Consider the following 23,118-nt stretch of genomic DNA (forward strand, 5'->3'; position numbering starts at 1 on the left):
TGCACTTTCTCCTCATTATTGAGACATCAGCAAACATCCCACTAATGCCAATGACCTGCACCAAATATGCAGCACACCCTTCACAGGAAAAGCACAGTTCTGCATGACCCGCATCCATATTTTCAAGGTACCAAATAGCTTCTTGTGTTCTGAGAATGACACACACTCACACATTCTGTTTTAGTGACCTATAATGACCTCATACCACTTCTCTCACCAGCGTAGGAACCCACTCAAGAAACTCTTTCGACACACTCCTGCTTCATTACTTTGGCAGAGGCCGTAGATGGAGTCATAGTGAATCCCCTTCTCCTGGCCAGGATTTCAATCTCACATGCATATTAACTCAAGACGTAGTGCAATTCTGTTCAGCAAGGGATTACACAAAAGCTGTGGCTGATAGTACACGCCTGGCCTCCAATGACAGCTCCATCGTTTTGGGGAAAGCATTCTGCTTCAACTTGACTCTGTCTTGTAGCTGTGTTACAAGTTGACTTGACAGGTAATGTCTGACATGGATGTATACTTTATGAATTAAATAGTCATCTGGCTGACACTGTGTCAACAAGCAGGTTTACATAGCAGCAATTCCTCTGAAGATTGACGCAATCTTTTGTCAATCCCACACGAAATCCATTACAGTGGTATAGTTTTCTTTTTCATTTTCCGCAACAGGAGAAATGACTAGAAATTCTAGCAACACACACCAACACTCAAATCACATTCTAAAAATATATTTAGGAGACATTCTATTGTCCGTGCTTTGATTTGAGTCTGCTTCATAAAGTTAATTCCAATTCAGAATAATGCAAATATACCTGGTACTATGACTCAAGTTTGTATTTTGGCCACCAAGTTTTCCAATTGTGCACAAAGCTTTCATCAGGTTCTATCTCTATCTGATTGGTGTCACACTACCGTGCGACAAAAATGTCTATCTTTGCTCACTAATGTGACGGAATCACATGATGTCTACGTCTTTTCACCCAATGGATGTTGCTAAAGATGGAAGCATTGATATATGAGGCCACAGGAAAGTAGGGCAACCCCCCACCCCCAGCCAGTGATGGTCAGGAAGCACCACAGACAACTCCATGACCTAAATGATCCGTATACATGGTCCACAGCAGATTTAAGAACCATACAGACTGTGAGAGAACAGATTTAAGCTCCTATATGTGTTTCCAAAGAAAAACAAACTAGATGAAAAATACAGTATTAGTCACACTCACAATTTTAGTGCTCATCAATATTTTATGGCAGTGTTCAGAAGCAAAAAAAGAGTTTTTTCGACTGTAGGATTTATAAATTGCTGTCCCACTTTACCAGCGCAGAAATATGAGTTGCTTTTACCATTTATTATGACTATCAAACAAAATGTTCAGGGTCATATGTTGTCTGTAGACAGCCTCCTGCTTAACCCTGTATAAAATAGAGTCAAACAACTTCAAGAACCTGGCCCTGACAAAAACATCTCACATTGATCTTGGGCCTAGATGGTTTGGTGGTTTTATAAATGGTCTCCGTCCACCTAGACAAAGAGACTAGGGCTCCGGTTCAATATGAAGTGAATTAACTGACAACCACGAACAACACCCAATACGCAAAATACACGAAAGTGTCCATTCAGCTTCATTTCTGAGAGGCAACCCTTTTCCGTCTAATAACACAAATGTAATGAAGTACCCAGGCAGTCTGTACTTCTTCATGAGCTTGTGTTGCTGACACGCAGCTTCACTCAGCTTCCCAGGAAGGTTGACGGGGAGTGGAGAGGAGGCAGTCTGAGCAATGACGCTTGCAGGGCTCCACAGGAAATACAGGATAGCAACTGACCTTAGCTTGACTCACACACAGATACTCCTACCACAAACACACATGGTACACGTAGCAGAGCAGGCAATGGATGTGAGAATGTTCACATCCAGTCACACGGACTGAGGAAGAACAGAGCGATGATAACAAACAAAATGACACAGAGACAGCAGTTTGGATGAGGCCAACACATCACTTCTCAGACGAAGATTTAACAAACACGCACACAGTGAACAGGACCGTCCAGTGACTAACAGGCTCCAGCAGCTGAATCAACTCCCCAGTGTTTGTTTTTTCCCAAGCAAACCACACGTGCTCTTACATGACATTTGATCATATTGAGCACTGTGAGGACTGAGCTCTATTTTTCAACAGCAAAGGTTAAGGTTACAGTTAGGGAATACTTGACAGCTGAATATATCCAGTGCGAAAACATGACAACATGACTCCTTGCCACCAAAGCCGACTAGTGACGCAATCGAACAACATGCAAAGCAGCCTGAACGATGATTGGTTTTCACTTCAAATCGACAACACAATGTAATAGAATGCGTTTTTCAAATACAAAAACGAGCAGTGGCGGTGAAATGAGGTCAGCAAGACCACTGACAAAATTGTGGCAAACCACTCCACCTTTCTCCTGGGCGCTGCTGTAGAAATCTGGCAACACAAGGTTTGCTGTGAAAATACCACATTACTTAAGAATCAATTCTGAAACATTTAAATACCATAACCATAGAGACAAGGTTCTGTGGTAGACTTGAAAATGTCATTATCTTTATTTACTTTGAAAGTGTAAATTAGCCCGTCTAATTTCACAAAAGTTATTAAAACATCCGTAGACTACACTTGATCTCAACTTTCATTATTCCATTTATGACAGGAGGTAGCGACCAATCAGTATTTTGACCTGCTTGATAACAAAAGTAGAGCTCTGCTGCCTTATGAGTACTTATAAGAGAGTGCACGACCGATTACATCCTAACATATTCACAGCAAAGTGGTTGTGTGAATGAGTTCCTGACTCTGTCTCAGACTGACAGTGATTATCAGAGATACGAGGATAAGGTTTGTCAGGAATCTGCGGTATAGACCCAACACAAATCTGTGACCCATTTGGAAGTAACCTGTCACATTCAAGTTTGAGAGGGCAACACAAGTAGGATGGAACAAAGTCTGACTTACCAGACAACAATAAGAAATGGTACTGCGACGTTTGATTGTCAATTTTAAAAAGTAAGAATGAGAAAATAGAAAAACTTAATTAAATGTGTCTATCTTTTGAAATGACTTTACAATGGGGACATATTCTTTTCAAAGACAACACACCTGAATACAATAACAGCAGATGACAGAAATTGAAGTTCAAGCTGGACTCGCAAACATTTCTTTTATCAAAATTTAATAGAAAGTCAATCCAAGCTCATCTCTGCGTGTGGGGGAAAAAATGGTTTGAAGTATACAAGGAAGCCCAAAAAACTGCAGGGAAAAACAAGATGATCAAATAATGTTGCTGTTTCCTCCTGCAGTCAGATGCCGAGAGGTCAACCTGGACTCTGACCTCATTTCCTTCATAAACGATCCCCCAGACAGTCACTCTGTCACCATATAATTATATCTGGCCTCCATCCGTGCATTAATTATTCACATTTCCTCTGCTCACATTCAATAACTAACATTGGTCAGACACTGAAGCTCTGGGAACACAGCCACAGTTGCCAGGAAGTCAATATTCAAATCATTTTGACAGTATAGTAAAACAGAATACCATATAATTTAAATCAGATGAGGGTCATTTTTCTTTCTTTGTCTTTCTGTGTTTCAAATGACAGGAAGCAGGAAACCAATGACCAAACCAATGGACGCATGGGGCTAAATATTGGACACATGTATCAGATTATCTCTAAACAACATCTGGAATCCCACAGAGATCAATTCTCAACCCTGCGTGATTTGACCTTTATACTCCTCTAATATTATTCAGAAAAGATGGGTCTTTAATTGCTTCTTCCTATGGAGCTATTACTACTCGTCAATAAATCCCTGAAGGGGTTTTGGTCCATGATGCTAATAATGAATACATTAACTACAAACTCGGCACTAGACTTAAAAACATCCCAAATGCAAACAGCTAAATGGTATAACCTCTATCGAATTTTGTGCAGCAATGAACTGAATACTGAATTGCGCATGAAATGAAACTGGGGCTAAGTAACACTACAAAGTCTACATTTGCTAACAGTTGCAAATAGGGCTGAAGGATATATTGTTATCGTATCTATATCGCGATATGAAAAACTGAAAACATTCACATTATTAACATCATATAATCAACAATATCAAATCTTCCAAAATCACAGAATAACCCCCTTGTCTATAAACATTGATAGTACGAATGAGGGTCGCTCGTATGCCTGCTACTGGTTAGACAAGTTAGATCCTCCGGAATCAAACATGACATTTCTTGGATTATCACTAGTGCACATGTGGGTCAAGGACTGAAAGGCAAACAAGACAGTGAACTGTGAAGCGGGAGCTCTCGGAGAAAAACTAAACTTTAAATAAATGTTTTGTTTGGCAACCTTATCACCATGTGTCAACTGATCTTGGCAGTCCAATACCGTCTCGAGATATCTGGCATGCAATATTGAGATGAGAAATTTCCTCCATATCCTAGTTACAAAGATTTTGTATGGGTGGGACAGTATGCCACTGTGGGAAACTCTCTCTGGCAATATCGCCATCAATATGATCATTTTTGACATCATCGCTATCCAATCAAAACTTGCACATATATAAAAGCAATTGCTATTTGAATACTAATAATATTTTTTACAATTAAACATTGCAAGCAAGTCTTCTTTGGGAAGCACACCATAACAGCCCCTGGGACTACATCTCAGAGAAGTAAGTTGACACCCGTGGAGGTACCCATAAGAAAAAACAAATATATAGTAACATAGAAGCAACTTGTTGAATTAACAACTTTGTGCAGTGGGACAAACCCATAGTTAAAACATTCTTGTGCATAAAACCCTCACATATGCACACAATAGTTGAGCTCAATTATTTCAGTGTCTTCTTTTTTATGTATCATAAAATTTATGTTAATTCAGAAAAAAGCTGAACAAACGGTTTGGAGCAATTTTATGGACTAAGGAAAATAACTGCTTCCCATGTGAATGTCAATTATAAAACTAGAAAACATTATTTTTCTTTCATTTGAAAGACTTTATCTTAATTAAACTAAAAGCATAAAAGGCATCACAGACACATACACACCTTCCCACTCTAATCTCTAGCAGCACTGTCAGCTTCACTTGCTGTCATGTTTTCACACCTCACAGGGTCCATACAATTCCAATGAGGCATAAAAACGTGATTGTGCACAAACACGCACATCATCAGCGATGAGTTTGAGTACACAGTTTCTCGCCTCACTATCAGATTTGGTTTGATCAGAAGGACAGGGCAACCTTTTTTCCTATACCCCTTCAAAACTACGACAGGCAGAGACTGTTTAAAGGGGAAAATGCCCAGAAATATGCATAAAAATTCTCGATTTAAATGCTAAAATCAGATTCCAAGTATAGCTCCCCACATGAATACATTATCCACAGACTAGAAACCGCAGTTCTAAATTCTGAGGCGAGACAAATGCAGTAAAATGATCCACTCCAGATTTCTCTCTGTTATTTCACTCAGTAGTCAAGAGCACTGTGTAGGTAGCACTTTGACAAGAATTTCAATTACTTGATGTCAAAACAGCATCACAATTGAACATGTGGAGTCAGTCTGACTGGAACCCGCACTCCAGTCTCACCAACACTGCAAATATCGGCTGATCGATCTCCTCATGGATTAGACCGCTGCTGAGCCTGAGTCAGGGTCAATGATCATCATCACCCACACTCCTCTCCCCCAATTAAACAAATATCTGTAGGAGTGACTCGGTATCATTGAGTAACTGAGAGCAGACTGTGTTATCAATGTTTCACTAGAGGATGACCTCTTAAAGCTCTTGTCAAAATCATCACAGAACAAGCATGATTTCACAGAAAAGCTCGAGTCTCCAGCGAAAAATTCCACATTGTGTCAAACCCACTGCTGTGTAAGCAGTGTCTTACGATAAAACCCTCTCTAATGAGGTCAAATTGAGTGTGAACTATTATAGGATGATACATTTCTTGGTATTCTCCAGAAATTGAATAAACAGAATTATCTTCACGAGGAAAAGAAAGATGGCTAATGGTCCTAACATAAACAAAGCACGCTTTATTCCCTGTGTATTTATAACAGGCACAGATTACTCCCTTACTCCAAAAAGAACGGTCAATATTTTACCTAGATATTTAGAGGTACATGTTTTAAAAGTCTGAAAAATAATTTTGTCATCAGGATCCATCCGATCATGATGGGATCGGGAGGAGAGTTGAGGTGGACAAGCCTTAAACTGCAACAAGAACATTGTGTCACCCAGACTACGACACAATAATAACGACTGCGAGAACAGTGTGTGGGCTCAGTGCATCAGTGTAATCCCACCACACTCTCAGTCCCCCACAAAAGGTCAACCCCCCCCAAAACCCACTTCTTCTTTATAGTTCAAATACCAGCAGGACTCTTAAAATCTCCACCCACCAGCAGGGAGGGGATTATTACTGGAACTGTCCCATCTGTGTGTGTGTGTGTGTGTGTGTGTGTGTGTGTGTGTGCGCGTGTGTGTGTGCGCGTGTGTGTCTGAGAGCATAAGCACTGACCGTTGAAGACAGCCTGTCCCTTGGCCAGCTCTTGGTCCACTTGGACGAAGTATTCCTCCTGCGTGAATCCCCTCACACACGGCAACAAGTTGTGCTCGCTTGACAGCCACGTCTGGGGGTCTCCACCAAACACAACCTGAAAGAGCACAAATACCAATGTTGACTTTTAAGTCCTTCAAATCATTTGAGTTGATCTTGCTCAGTTAAGCTGGATAGCAGAAAATCTGAAATCTGAAGTGCAATGTCTGTAATCCCTCTTATTTCACCGCCGGACTAAAGTAATCATTTTTAAAAAAAGGAAACAAAAACAGCTCGAGGAAGAGTATGGAGGCATATCAATCTAAGTTTGACAACATTTGGTGTAAAGACAATGAAGATTTTCTATCATGTACAAGTGGTGACCCAAATCTACTTCTGCTCGAACTTCTTCCACTACTGTCCAACACCAAATTACTCACTTTCAAAACGATGATTATAATGGAATTAGGCTAGATATCCTTTATTTGTTGGAAGGCGAAATTCCAATAATCCATAAAACATTAAAGCCTACTATACTGACTAACATTTGGATAAAAATGTTGAATGAAACAAAAAACGCACAGAAGTCACTTTTTATGAATTAATTACACAAACCAACTAAATAACAATAATACTCAAGAGAAAATGTATAGAAAACATTGCAACTAAATAACAATTAAACAACACAAACACACAGTGTTGAATATAAAACAGATAAATGTACTCCCTTTCCAATGAACAATGAACACTTGTTAAATACTGGTATGTTGCCTCATAACCTGAAACAACACTCCTCTTGTCAGACATGACCAAGGAATTAGTAACTGGAGTCCAGGTGCTGTGGTCTGCGACAACAGAACACGCTGCTCGCCAAAACAACAAACTCCATGAGCAATGGTTTCACCGGAGGTTCGCTTTTGCACAGTTAGCCTCTTGCTAGCGCTGAAATTCGGTCCGATTATTTGAAGCCAAGTGTCTCGTCAAATTCATGTTGTCGGTTTGGGTGCACATGTCGCGAACTGCAAATAGGTTGTTATTTTCTTTCACAGAGATGTATTGCCAAATGGCTGACATCGTGACTTGCTAGCTCACTGTCTGTTGCTGCAGGTTTGCAACAAGCAGCGCAATTTTCCAGAGAAATGCCGGTTTTGTTTCGGCATTTTTACATTGTGATGTAAAATTTTCAAGAATAATAACATTTCTCATTGTGTATGACGTATATATGTTAGCAGGGTATATTTGCCAAACACGATGACATCATAAATAACCATATCCGCGAGGATATATGGACTGGCCAATCGATCGGTGCAACCCTAATAGCGTGTTTTATTTGCTTTGTTTCTGATCATGAGCAGGTTTTTTGTTTCCCCACAGCTATTGGTCATAAAAGGTGTTGATAAATCAGATGTTTACATTTTTTTTTTCAATAAAAAATTGTGCATTTCTCCTTCATAAATCCAACATTCACTTGGTAATTCTGTGGTTCTTAGATGACAGCCTATCCTAGGAATTACAATTTGCATATGATTGGGGGGACACCCTGCAAAGGTCGCAGGTTCATCATGTACAATTAAATTTACCGTAAAGTGTCGACGACTTAAGGTCTTCAGGGACATGTACAGTGAAACATGAGCAAACACAGGCAGAGACCAGTGGTAGAATGGCTCACACATATTTTGTCCACATTTCTCATGGAGGTGAAAAGGGAGTACAGACTGTGAGCAGCTAGAAGAGTGGTCAGTGGATCCCAAAAACAACTCGCCAACGTGGTCCAACAAGTCTAACAAACCAGCTACTGTCGCACAAATGACCGAAAAATCCTATCAGTTGAGCACAAAACCACAGAGATACCACGACTAGAATTTCAATGAAACTTGGCAGCGCACACCACTGCTAAAACACCACAACCACTTTCCTTCTGCGTCTGTGCGTGAATAAAACTTATTAAGTGACGATGGGTTGATGGATTGGCAGCATCCGCAGGTCAGAGAGCAGACTATTTGGCACAACAACTCTAAAAGAAGAAAGTGAAGCCGATGAAGTAATTTGGAGCACTGCCATCGTTGAAAGTGCAATTCAAACGAATGCGGAAGAGACTTGCGCATGACGGTGTGATTATTGGCGGAGCCGTTTTAATTGGGCCTATTGACTGACTTCCCGACATTGTTTGTCACATTGGAAATTATTCCAGTTCAGCACCAGTTCATAACCAAACAAGCATCATTATCCAGCAAGAGGAGCAGCAGCAAACCGCTTCAATTAATTGGAATGATAATTAGTGTCTAGACATGGGTGTCTCCAGTTTCGGGAACATGGAACCCGCCCACCCACCTCTACCCCCTAAATGCCCTCTCCCCCTCCCACACAAAACCGGAGTGGCATCTGTTATGCTGTTAACTTGAGTGGGCGTCATAAAGTGATTAGAGCAATGAGCACAGCGATTTGCTTCCACTTGACCCAAAAAAATTAAAAATCTTGAGTTCTACAAGTCGTCAGTGCCACAGTTTTAGCTTTCATCTCATCCTTTATTAGCATAATGGGTGCACACAATATACAGTGCACAATGTGATTCACATCATTTTTCAACAGGCTTCAATTTAGAGTGTTTAGAATGTGTGTGTAAGTATGTATGTCATTCGTGGGTTCACGCATAGATGGAGAGGACAAAACAGAGTGTGTGTGTCATTGTGTCGCATCATTGACTGTTATCATTTAAGAATGAGTTGTACTGGCATTCTTTGATCATCTATCTAACAAACAAATCCACTGCGAGTACTTTTAATTCGTCACCGAGTTCAAGACTGATGAATTCATGAAGCATTGAAAAGGTGTAATGTGTGTTCTATGAATAGTTGTGGAAGTACATTATGGATTAAATGCATAGGTATTTTGTTTAGTAGATGACACATTAAATCTCTAATATTTCCACTCAATCATTTGACTATTTATGCGGATCATGTGTGAATGTATGTAATGTATGTATGTCTTTGTTGGGCTAGTTTCAGACAAGGCTTGGCAATATAGAAAAATAATTGTATCACAACATTTTTTTTCATATCAGTTGAGATAACAACATGAGGACAGATAACAAATTGTGATTTTTCTCCAGGTTTTTAGCTAGCAGGGCGTCTCCTGAGTCCTGAGGCGTCCATGCAAACCATGAAAAAATGGACGCCCTCCTGTATCCACAGCAGGACGCCCTAAATGTCTGCTCATTAGTGCCTGTATAATGCCCTACTCGTAGAGTCATCACACCAGTTTCAGTGAAAAGAGTGTTTCCGCCCAGGAATTTCGCAGAATGTGATCAAAATTCGCTGCAGTTATAGCTTGACCATCGCGGGTGCCATATTTGTTTACCGGCGTAATCTTGCGTTACAACATAAATATATGGCATATATGGCATAAACCGTAGACATTTAGCTTGTAGTAAAGAAAAGAATCATTATTGAAAATGTATTTAATTGGGTCAGCTGAGTAAAACAACTGCCCAGGTGACTCCTGCATCTGAAAGTGTTACTGTGGCAACAGCTACCGAGTTCATCTGTGATGAACATAGATCATCTGTTGACTCAAATGTTCGTTTTGTATTAATATCTGTTGACTCAAATGTCTGTTTTACATACATGATGGTCAAAGAAAGTTAATGTTAATGTTATTTTTGATTTTTTTTTTATAATTCAGACTTTGAAATAAATAAAAATCCATCAGTATAAACAGATGGCTCGAGATAGCTTGGTTGAACACTCATTACAAACTGGAATTCCAGTCTCACTCTCCAACACCAAAAACTTCAACACTGTACACAGACTATAGATCACACTTTGCACTGAACTGTCAGCATGACGATGGGGTGGGAAATGGTTGTGCTTGATACTTGACACCAAGCGCAACAGAGAAATATTCAAGATGAGAGGAAACGTGGGATGCATGAGTCAGAAAGTCATATTCTTGTGTTTAACCATTCCCATTTGGTCCGGGCAGCGACCCTGGGAGTCGGTAACCAACCGCTCAAGTGGAGAATTGTGTTGCCAGATTTTCATGGTTCTTCGAGGATGGTGGAGTCAATTGCGAGATTTTTGTCAGCGGTCTCGCAGGGCTCATTTCACCTCTGCAGCACATTCTTGTTTTTAAAAACACATTCTATCATAACGTGTTATCCATTTGAAGTGAAAATCATCATTCAGGCTGTTCTGCGTGTGTTTGACCATGTTACATGCAGGTATTCGGCTTTGGCGAGTGTTTTTTTTTTATATTAGGCCAGCAAATACTCCGTTCATCCCAAGTTTCCAATACAAGTAAAATTCAAAGACTGGCTGGAAATCCTTTTTATCTTCCACATGTTCATATTAACAGCAATGTTCCAACTTTTTAAATTATTATATATAGTTTTATCTGCAGAAGTGTCCAAACATTCCCCCTACAGAGGAACTTTCACAGCCACCACTTCCCCATGTCACACTCCCGGGATCTGACATGTCAGTCCTTCAGTGCCTCGAGTTCTGCATTCAGTTCAGTTCAGTTTCTCCAAAGCGTCCAGTCACTTTCCTTCCTCAACTTTTTCTTCTGCAGTCCACTGGGCTTAGGTATGGAGCATTTGTCGACTTGCAGTGCATACTGAGAGACACTTCCGATGATACTGATTTGTTTGTAAAAATGGTGTGTTGTATTTCATTACATTTGTTTACATTTAACTGTTTTTTTTCCCTGTGAAGTAATCCGCCACAATATTTAGTGCATCAATGTTCGACCTCCATTATGTTATGTTTTGTTTCATAATAGTGAACTACTAAAAATGTGGGGTTTTTTTAGAAGGCTGTGCTGTTTCTGCCAGGATTTTTTAAAACCATTGTGGAGCCCCGCCAGTGACCCCCGCCAGATATGTGGCTTACGTTCCATGAGCAGCTAACATATTTCTGTCATATACAGTAGTTATTTCTGATGTTTCTTTTGGGGTTTTTCCATTAAAAACAGGCCAAAATCAACCACCATAATCATGTCTGCTTTGACGACGCGTTATGTGTTTTCTGCTTGTTTCGATGTTTCCACTCATTTTTTAATATGTTTAATCACGTGTAGGGATGCCCCGATATGCATACCAGCATTGGTACTCGCACCGATACTGGCCTACTTCGTAGTAATGGTACTCTTCAACTACTTGTTCATGACAGCACCTGATATCAACAACAGTGTTCCCTCACTATATTTCATCGCACGTTTTTACAGGGCTGGAACTCTCACCCAAATGAAGGTGGTTGCAGGTATGTATGGTAGGCAGGGAGGTATTCGAGCACGGTGAGCACAGCACGGTGACAGACCTCGGCTTTGCTTCAAATCAGCAACAGTATTACAGAGCTCCACGAGCCACTGAGTATCGTTGCGACAGAAAACCAGCCTGTGAAAAGTGATGTGAATCCGGGAAAATTTCATTTCAAATGCCATGTGCAGAAGGTATTCGCATTTCACTGTAAATGTGCAACTGGAACATCATGACATTAGGGCTGCAATGATTAGTTGACGTCATCGATAACGTCGACAACAAAAATTAATCGACGTCAAAATCTGTGCGTCGATGTGTAATATTTTGAGCTTTCTCAAACCATATGAGGCTTTTCAGCAAGGATTTTGAAACGCGGCATCCAGAGCCTCGCCCCCAGCCCATTCCCTCACGACACGCCACATCATCGACTGACAAGTTGGTTTGTAAAAAAGAAACCGTAAACACCTATTTGTACAACAACTTTCAGTCAAATAATCTTTAACAGAGATGAATTCAGTAGCAGTTTCCACACTTTCAGATGCAGAAGTCTCCTGGGCAGTTGTTTTACTTGGCTGACCCTGATTAATTAAAAGAAAATACATACAATGATTCTCTCCTTTACTACAAGCTAAGTGTCTGCTTTTATACATTAATGCAAGACTTGTGTATCAGCTGTGCATCTGTGATGTTTTCTAAACTTTCACACAAGCCTGAAGCATATCCAAACAAGAACTTATGGAACAGAATTAACAGCTGATTTCTCCCTGTGGTGTCAATGAAGCATGAAGCAGGTGACCAAAGAGCCGCTGAAAACATTTGACACACGTGTCCTTGGCCACTTTCTCACACCTCTGATGACTTCAGTAGTAGTCCAGTGTTGACTCTAATCAAAGCTCAACCGCATCTTCTGCAAACACCACTGTCTCATCGATTGATCTGTTTATGCTCCTATGCTAATACTTAACATACAATCTTTTATTTTAACACCTCTACAGTCCTGGCATATGTACTCAAAACATTTCCTGTGAAAAAGTGTGGACGGCAGAAACGACTTTTTTTAAAACAGGCATTGACAATGTTCAGATAGTAAAATGTCTGGCTCCATGTGGATGTAGCCTAAATGTGTGCAGAACGTAACAGTAAACCCACAGACAACAATATTAGCACACCACATCTCCTATCTGATTAACAGTCACACATCCAATCACTGCATTTCCTGGCAGAATGCAGCCTCAGATCCGATCAGCATTAACAGTTTTCTCGACGTGCTGCAGAGCAGCTGAAGATGTATTTGGAATATTTAAATCACAGCTGCAGTCTTCACCACTTGCTGCCTCAGTACTGTTTAATGGAGGAGATTTTAATATTGATCTGGCACCCTGGTAGTAGATCCAACAAGCTGACACATGAAAAACCAAGAGACTTGGACACCTAGTGACACACACCTCACCCCACATATGTTTTTCTGCATTAGCATCCACCATACAAGCAAGACATCACAACATACCACACTAATAAAAAGTAAAGAATGCAACAAGCTACCTAGAAAGATGTGACAAGCGCAGATTGAGAGATGCATTATAAATGGCCACCTCCACTCCTAAAACAGTTGCCACACTGAGCACCAGAAACACTCCAGCTTTTGTTCACAGATGGTGACACTACTAATCACAGGTGGGACCACAAAATAACAGTTTAACACACCAAAAATGTGCTTGATAATAGGCATGAGTGGTTGTGACACTCTGCCATGAGGTCACACAAAGAATGAATCACACTGGGTGAAGGCAAATACTAATAGCCTCTGATGACGGCGGTGCTACGGACACCTGAGGCCTCAAATCAACACGTCCATGTTCTTCTTAGCTCACGGCTGCCATGGTCGGTCACGTGTTTTGTGTTCTTTCCCTACCTTGTTCCAGACCAAAACATTAGCGTGTAGTCATGTATCCTAGATGAGTCTCAGATAAATCTTGAGATAGAGACTACCACAACCGATCACTGACCAGTAAGCAGCACAGTACCCAAAATTCCACAGCACAAGAGCACACTGCAAAATGTGCTTCCTGTAAAACTGAAACTGTTTAAGCACATTTTGGGGAATAGATTACAGCGAACAAAGTCCCTCTGTTTTCTGATGGAGGTGCAATGAGCACGGCAACACTGGCCCTTCCTGTTTTTCACAATCATTGACCCGCCTAAACGATAACTTCCTGATCAAATCCAAAATCTATTCCACCCCCTGATGTAAAGGGAGGAAACACGAAGCTAACTTGGCACAGTGATTGATCCACAGAGATGACTCAATCAGTGCACCCCCAATGGATGAACTCTCATCCATCTCGCTGTTCAACAACCTCAGCAGGATCCCAGTGATCACAGAGCCTCTCTCCAGAGTGCTTTGCTTGCCATTTTAACTCTGGTACACCAGTGGGGGATTAGTTTGGAGCATGGCCTTTGACCTCTTCACACGGCACTGACCTCAGTATTGATTTTGTTTTAGGTATTGTGGCACGCTCCAGTCTGCAGCCGGTTAGTCCTGCATCAACATTATATGGCAGAGGCGACACAGGTCACACTTATCCTTCATTCATCTAATGATAAAAGCTTGGTTTTGAGACAAAAACCTTAACATGTGTTCCACCAGGGGACATCTGTGGATATGGTTATCTTTGGTGTAGTTATTTTTAATTTTAACCAATCCTCAAAATGTGTTTTTTTTTCTTTTTTGTGAAAAAGTAAAGGCTAAGAAACTACTGAAATAGACTGAAAAACACATTTATCATATTACTCTTTAACACTATATAACAACTTTGGATTCAGAGAAAACAGCGTCATTCATTTCATGATTCAGCATTATTCAGAAATGCTCTCACAAAAAACAAACAGTCGCTGATTATTCAATAAAACTTCCTTAAACATCAACATAAACCCGAGTTAATTTTTTCAGCTGACATTTTATCAGATAATCTGCTTTAATACCTAAGTGAGGTTTAAGTACCTTCCTCTCCCTCTCAGAGAGATGGAAAATAACTGCCTGGTAACGTCATACTTGTCTTTTTAATTTAAGGGTTGTATGGTATCTTATCAAGCCAACCAACTGATGAACAATTCTGGGGCAATAAAAACAACCACAAAGGCAGAGATAAATACTCAAAATACAAATACAAATAGTCTCTCTATATAATATATATATAATCATCAAGGCACTTCAGCATTTTCCCCCGACCCTCCAGAACCCCTTGTGGCAGGGTTTATGGGGCTACTACCTGGTACGGCCACTTTTCAACCCCAAACAGTCTTCAAAACATTTGCGTGATGGCCCAACATGGGGTCACCTTATGACAGTTGGACACAGTCATCTTTGGATTAGATGGCCTTTATTCTTCCCACAATGGGAAAGTTCCACTTTCAACACAGCAAACATTAAAGGCATTAATGACAAACATGGACATGAAAGTAACAGTATGCACAAAGCTCCCACAAGTACCAAACAAGAGAAGCAGAAACAGATCCAACCCCGGAATGAAAGATTGTGACGGCGAATGAGGTGTCAAAGGAGGTTGCAAAAACACAACATAACGACATTAAAGGTAATGGATGGCAGGAATGATTCTCTTGAAATGACTACAAAGTCTGATTCCCCAAGAACACCATGAAACAAATGAACACAAATATGCTATTTGATGGACTGATTCAACACATTCAGGGTTACACAATCGGCATCAAAAGTTATACAACTTCATCCAAACATAATACATAAATTATATCAGCTGTCAACTGTCAGTCGGGTTAGTCATCTGACTAACACATAATCGGTAATTCAAAAAAGATAATGCATCTTAAAAAACGAGCATTTGTGGCTCATTTTGATTTGGAACGACAGTAATTCCAAACCTGTCACAGCTTTGCTTTGTCTTTTCCGAAAAGACACTGGACACATCAAGCAAGCAAGTGAGCAGGAAGAATATCCCTCACTACAAGAATGCCTTTTCACTCTACCTCGCTTTTTATATTGAAGTATTGAACAAGGTGAATAAATCACCTATCAGTTGAAGTAAATCCATTTGACTGACTGGATGTGGCTTGGTCAAAATACTAATACTGTTCATGCTTAATGACAGAGAGGGTGTTTTTGGCAGCTACAGTACCACAAATATGGAGTAAGAGATTGCGTAAATGACAACGGTGAAACAATATTATTTTGCATTAATCTTCTGCCGATAATAATCATAACTATTGCTTGAAAACATTAAGTTAGAAGACAGTCCTATGCGGTCTTGTAAATTGTATCATGATGTGAGGACAATATATTTTATTTTTATTTTAGAGTTTTTGTTTGAGTTTTTCGTTATAATATTGCGTTATTTTGATAAACATTAAAGTCCAGCTTCAGGAAAACACCCTGCTGGCAGAGAACACTCACAGTTGAGCACGATTGTGCGGCTGAGGAAGGTTCACAGCGCTTTATACATTTCATTGCCAAAACAAACTAATGGTTATCAAACCCTGACAGCGAGACTTCCGGAGCGTAGAGGAGATGACAAACAGCAGAGCACCGTCGGATGCTGCGTCTCTCCACAGACCATCTCTACAGTACAAACTCTCTCCCACACCGGTTCTGTAAAACTAAAGTAGGTCGTGAAGCGAGCCTCCAACGACATCATGGAAACGTGTCAAATTCACGCGGATACATGGGCAAATACAAACGGCGCATCCTTGTCTCGACACCGTTGGACCGCAGCCCAGAGCACTGAAATCGCTTTTACCTGCAGAGCCGCCATTAGCGTCCAAATCCCGACCACATGCATCTTGAGCAGGTCCACTTGTCCTCCTATCCACAACAGAACGAGTCCTCGCCGCGGCTGTACACGAAAGAGTTTAGTTCCCGGAGAACCCAGGCGGCATGAGGTATCCTCCCTCCCTCCAGCAGGACAGCTCCGAGACTGTCAGCTCTCCCGGCTCAGACGCTCCACCAGCCCGCCTGCGACCCACCGAGAGCCGGCCCCCTGCTCCTCAGTGAGGCCCTCTAGCGGACGAAAACAGCCGATATCTGTCTAAACGCCAACTCTTCGCCACGCTTTATAGAATAGTATTTGTTGTGCCAGCCGAATTTCCAGGAGTCCGCATTTAAATAACTTTTCTATAGCTGATCTACTTTAATTGTTGTAACGTGTTTTCCTCACAGGACACTTTTAAGAGCGTGTTTTCCTCTATGACGTCACAAGACACGTGCGCCAAAGTAAGAAGCACAGCGCGTAATAAAGTGAAGTTTAAAGACAGGGTTTCCTAGATCCTCTTTGTTCTCCGGCCCGCACAAGAATTAAAAAATACAGTATGAGAATCACATCAACGGGTCAAGAAGGAGCATATGTATAGGGCCACAGATTCCTCAAACATATCCATAAATCTTTATTAAGATCATATTTCTTAGCATAAAATAATCTGCTTTATTCACACCACTTCATCAGTACTCTCCCTCTCAGAGAGATGAAACGTCATACTTGTCTTTTTAATTTCAGGGTTGTATGGTATCTTGCAAGCCTTAGAGGCCAACCAACAGATGGACAGTTCTGGGGCAACAACCACAAAGGCAGACATTGAGGCAGGCTTTATAGGGCTACTACTTGGTACAGCCACTTTTCAAGATTGACGTGACAAGTTCTCCCCAAACAGTCCTCAAAACATTAGCATGATGGCCCAATATGGCATCAGAACCTCCAACTGCTGTGTCTGGATCAATGGCTCCTACCCAAATAGGATTGTTCATTAAGAAATACTGAACAACATATGAGATTCAGCTTATCTTCTATTGGCCTAAGATCGATGACCACAAAAAAAACACAGTTTTTGCACCAATGCTGAGGACAAATGGCAGATGATAAGTGGAGAGGTAGGTGGAGGAGTAGCATGAGAACATTGGATATACATTGCAATAATGTTGTAGATAACCACATTTGATTCAATAGCCTTCATTCTCCCTACAATGGGCCATTCGACTTCTCACAGAACCAAATGTTGAAGACATTTAAGACAAACACGTGACATTTAAGACATACAGAAAGTTACAGCATACACCACAAAGGCACATACTGCACAATTGAATATAAATCAAATAATATCTTGAACATGAATCAATAAATGAAAATACTTTAAAAAAAAAAAAATTTTTTTGAAAAAACAAAGAAATGAAAATACTTCACTTAGTGGTGCTGACACTGTCCCTCCCACCTCTCCTCTCAGATGACCATCGCTGAACATTTCTACCTCAATTACACAACATATATATATATATATATATATATATATATATATATATATATATATATATATATATATATATATATGTTGCATCTATCACTGAAATATTTTGACATTACACCAGCCAGAAGTCAACAGATGATCTATGATTCACAGAATACTAAACAATAGCATCTCTAGCGCATATTGAATCAAAGTTTCAGTCAACTGGGACTCTCTCAGTGGAATTTGTAGTAGAGTTTGGGAAACAAAACAACAACAAACAAAAAACAAAGCTAAAAACATGACATTACAAACATAGCATGCGGTCTATTCAATACAACGTCCATGTGATTGTGGTGCCAAAATGGGCTGTTGTTGTTCAGTCAACATAAAGAAGATTGTTCTAAGCTTGCCATCTCTGTAACTCAGGTGTTCCGACTCCAGTTGAACAGGAATGCTCTGGTCCAGATTGAGCTCAGTTGAAAAAGGAGTTCACCTGTGCACACCTTAATGTCCTGGAAACGTACAGGACCAGACCTGAGTGATGAGGACAGCTGATCATCTTCAGCTATATTTTCAGATTTTTCAGATTATCTGCAGCATGGAGAGTACCATATGGTACTGAAGGAGGTGATGTTTTGACTGGACTCCGCAATGGTGGTAGACCTGCACCTGCATCAACATAGTAGGTGGAATTTCCTCAGTGGATGCAGGAAGAAGATCCGCTTCTGAGATGGATTTTGATCTCCAACTTCAGGTCTTGGGAATCTTTTAGATGATCTAAAAGCCCCATAGAGTTGGGCTGTCTGGAGTTCCTGAAAATTCCACAATGTTCTCCAGGGTCTTCTCAGCGTCGAGTGGCAGGTTGCTTGGGCTGAACCAGGTCACCACTCGATCCACATCTGATCTGTGAATGGTCTCCAGCCGAAACAAGTCTGAACGCAAACTGGAGCATCTTGACCAAGTGATGACTCCGCGTGCAGCTACAGTGAGACAACCAGATGAAGTGTTTCCGTCAAATGTAGCACTCAAACATTAGGGAGCGTCTTAGCCGAGGTCTACGCTCTCTGAGTGCCACTTTAATCTGTATGATCAGAAAAGGCCAACTTTTCCATTTTAATTCCAGCAGAGAAGCTCCTTTAATAGAATCAAAAAGTAATAAGCAGAGGACAGAAGGAAGATAACACCTGATGATTTCTGGAATAAGATCTTGATGAGCCTCAGCGCCAGAGATCTTAATTAGATGTGATTAGATTAGCAAAGTGCAGGAATTAGAGCCAGACGTGTGTTGCAGTCAGATTCTTTCTTAGCCATACTTTTTACTAAATACAGATGCCACTAGGGAAAACCAAAAATATAACCCCATATGATGATAGGAAGACGCCTACTATACACAATATTTTGACACGTTTCCAACTTGAGTCTTTACTCAAACACAATGGCAGTCTTAAGAACTGAATTACACCATTTATATAGACTCAAATTCTTGCTCTCAGATTTCCAAATATACGTTAGTGTCGTGACTAGCAGGGTCAGACCTGGATCTGGGCAACACATTCTGGAGAAAACAACATGAGAGGACTGTTGGGGGAAAAATCTGTCTCACTTAAATGGAAGTGACAAAATGGGTGAAATCACAGCTGGATACGCAAAGGCTGTGCAGAACGTACTGTAATGTTCAGCTGCACTGACAGTTCAGTAAAGTTTGATCTCTTGTACTATTGTTTGAATATATTTTCTTTTCAACTTGACATACTAGAGTACCACTGTTATGCATTTACTACTATGTTCCGTGACAAAATGATTGATTAAAGGCCATGGAATCACATCAAAGTCAGAATTTCAATGAGATCAAAGCATCATTTAATAATAACATCTCATTCATTTACTTACTAAGTGTAGGTTAAACAGTTCACTTAATCGCGTAGCTTTAAGTTAACAGCAAAAAAAGTAAAAAGATTTTGGGGGATACTTTTCAGCTCTATTGACTCCTGGCCTCAGCAGCCCACTCCCTGAGGATTAGAGGTGCCCGTTCATTAAAGTAAGTGGTGGGTGAATTCCATGTTCTCAATGCTTCAATGCAACTTAGAAGTTTTTTTTTTATATTGCCTGGCTTCCTACTGTGTTAAAACATGACAAGAAGCTGAGACAGGACAGAGAAAAAGAACAATTAAATCGCCAGAGGCGATGCAACTCTACAGAAAAGTGACATCAGACTCCTGGCAGAAAACAAAACCCTCTGAGATCACTGTTGAGCTCATGCAACCAACTTCAGGCATTCACAGGCTGAATACAGTTAGTACTCGCTTCACTCCTGCAGTAACCTCCTCAACTGTAAGAATTCTCTCCTCAAGGTTAGTTATATTTATTTGCGCCTCAAACTTTCTTGAATTCAGAAAATGCTGACAAATGTCATCTCACACTTCCAAAGTACTGATATACAGTCTACCTTGAGCGATGTATGTTGTGCACTGCTGGTCGAATGTGATGTGGGCAGACACAATGGGGAAGGCTGGAAAAGCACAGTTTCGAACAGTTTATCAATTCATAGCGAGTGAAAAGGAGGTGATACTCAGTGAGTGGAGAAACGGGAGAAAAACATGGATGTGGTGCATTGGAGAGAAAAATAGACACGAGTAGAAAAGAGTGGCCTGAGGGAAAATGGAAGGATGGGGAAGTGAAAGGCTTTAAGAGAAGTGATGGATAACGAAATGGAAAAGACAGCAGGGATGGAGGGAGAGGATGTTGGAGATGAAGAGGAAACAAAGCGAGAAGAGGGAAAACAGCAGGGATGTTGAGAAGACAAGGAGCCAGTAAACCAGGGGAGGGAGGACGATGGTGATCATGGCGGGCTGTGACCCCACTTAGTGACTAGACTGAGAGCTTCCCTCTCCAGCAGTCGGCTGCACGCCTGCTCACACGCAACACACACACACAGCTGCATCTGTACATGACATTCTTCAACACTCAGTGAACTTGCATTCTTGTCAAGGTGGATCTCAACATCTGTCCACGTAACCAGTTAATTTCCTCCTGCAGCCAGATTAAACCCCTCAATAGCAGGCAGCCTTGTGCACATTGCAAGCAGTTTGCCAGTGGAATTAGAGATAAGCCTAAATCAGGTGATAACGCTGCGGTGCTATTTTGAGCTGTGAGGTGTTTGCCATGCTACAGGTCTGATGATTTTTTTTTTTAAAAGGAAACATTAAAATATTTAAGAGCCTTCCTGACATGACATTTCACATGAAGAATCAAAATCAGATTCATTGCCAAGGTCAGTGAGGATCCCACCAACTAGGAAAGTGCCTTCGTACATTGTGGAATAATGAACAAAGCAAAATAATAATAAGAATAATAACATCAGTCATGATTCTGACTGACCTACCCATGTCAGCACAAATTACTTTTTGTTTGCTGCTGTGGAGTTTCCGTGTTTTCAACCTTCAGGTTATACAAGCAGTTCTGTTTCTCTTCGTCTTCAAGACTGAGGTGTCTTTGTGGTATCAAAACAGCGAGTGTGTTGGCTATAGGCAATAAAGTCTGGAGAGTATTTTGAATCCTGTTCCTAGGCTGCAATGTGTGGGCTGCACTGCAATGGCTAGAGTTACAAAAGTACTTCCTGAAGCCAAGACTCCTCCAAGTTGGATGGTGAGCCAACCATCTATCCTGGGACTCTGGCCCAAGTCTTGTGCTGGAACTCAGGACAGGCTACAGACTTGAAATTGTTCTCGTCTTGTTCATAATCACAGTATTCAATGCTTTGAAAGCGTCACAAGGTTCTTGTGTTTATCATTGTTTGACAGACTAAGCAAAGATTGATTTGCATGTTTAGAGGTTACGGTGGGTACTAATGTATCTTCTGAGTTCGAGAGTTGCATGGAATCGCTACACAGTTTATCAGTGCAACATTAAATAATCCAGACAGATCAGTAGCTGCTTGCTACATGCTATTATAGCATATATATCTACAAATGTCGCAGTATTACTAATTTTAATGTCTCTCCTGTCTATGAGCACAGCCTTCTCAAAATGCGACCTCAGAACAATACAATCCCGAAGGGCTCTCCGTTTCAGTAAGTCACCACCTCTGCCTCTTTTCCACTTTTTTGCCATACAAGCAGTTGTATCCAACGCTGGAACAGTTTCGATTTGCAACTGGTTACCGTAGTATGAAATGCACATTTGGAATAGTGAGAGGCCTCTAAGCCATGGCACCTCGCAGGCCCGTGGATTGGTTAAGTATTTCCAGACAGTGGGAGATTTTCTGTCTTTTTTCAAAGTACATTACCAGAGCAAGGCTTTGTTTTTCTTGACAAATTGATTTAAGTACATACATACATAACCACTGCTTCAGTGTTGCAGGTAGAGCGGGAGCCCCAGCGGTCATTGGGCGAGAGGCAGGAATACACCCGGTCACCAGTCCATCGCAGGGCTCAAACACCATTCACACACACATTTGTATTGCTATCCCTGTGGGGTCATTGTGAGGTTTCTCATTGCCTAATGCTTTCCCCAGCCTCTCACCCTTAACTTAACCCTCCACTCTCACCACATGGCTCACCTTAACCAGGACTCTGAATCGAACTAAAACACAATTAGAATCACCTCATTATTTTGAAGTCTTCATCCTCCAATTGAGTTTTGACCTGTGGGGACCAGCAAAAAGTCTCCATGAAGACATAAGGTCTCCACAAGGATAGTGTTTTGTAAAGCATTGGTCCCCACAGGCAGTATAAACAAGCCCACACGCACACATTTCACACTCACACACCTAGGGGCTCAGGTGTCCAATTAACCTTGTGTGCTGCCCACACTTAAATATATACATATATTCTTACATTTTAGGTAAAGAGTGGTGATATTCAAGCACATGTTTTCTGAAGTGTCTGGTTGTGGTCTGTCCAGCTGGAAACTTTGTCATGAGACGGACAGGTCTGAGAGCTTGATGTTTCGGGTCTTCCTCATGCTCCACCATCTCAAATTCAGCTCACTGTAGCACAGCTCATCTTAGGTTTCTGTCAGCTAAAG

The 23,118-nt window shown here is 41.0% G+C and overlaps 1 protein-coding gene across 1 annotated transcript in view; it reads right to left on the minus strand.

Annotated features, from left to right (window-relative positions):
* Nucleotides 1-17,020, minus strand: part of LOC128752792 (cadherin-2-like) — a 67,284-nt gene extending 50,264 nt beyond the window's left edge. Inside the window, exons 1-2 of the mRNA XM_053854412.1 lie at nucleotides 16,617-17,020; nucleotides 6,573-6,708 (exon numbers count right to left, since the gene is read on the minus strand). Coding sequence (XP_053710387.1) covers nucleotides 6,573-6,708; nucleotides 16,617-16,658 — 178 coding nt within the window. The 5' untranslated portion in view covers nucleotides 16,659-17,020. The remainder of the gene's footprint in view (nucleotides 1-6,572; nucleotides 6,709-16,616) is intronic.
* Between the last annotated feature and the right edge of the window lie 6,098 nt (nucleotides 17,021-23,118).

Source organism: Synchiropus splendidus, chromosome 1, assembly GCF_027744825.2.
Source record: "Synchiropus splendidus isolate RoL2022-P1 chromosome 1, RoL_Sspl_1.0, whole genome shotgun sequence".
Classification (NCBI taxonomy): domain Eukaryota; kingdom Metazoa; phylum Chordata; class Actinopteri; order Syngnathiformes; family Callionymidae; genus Synchiropus; species Synchiropus splendidus.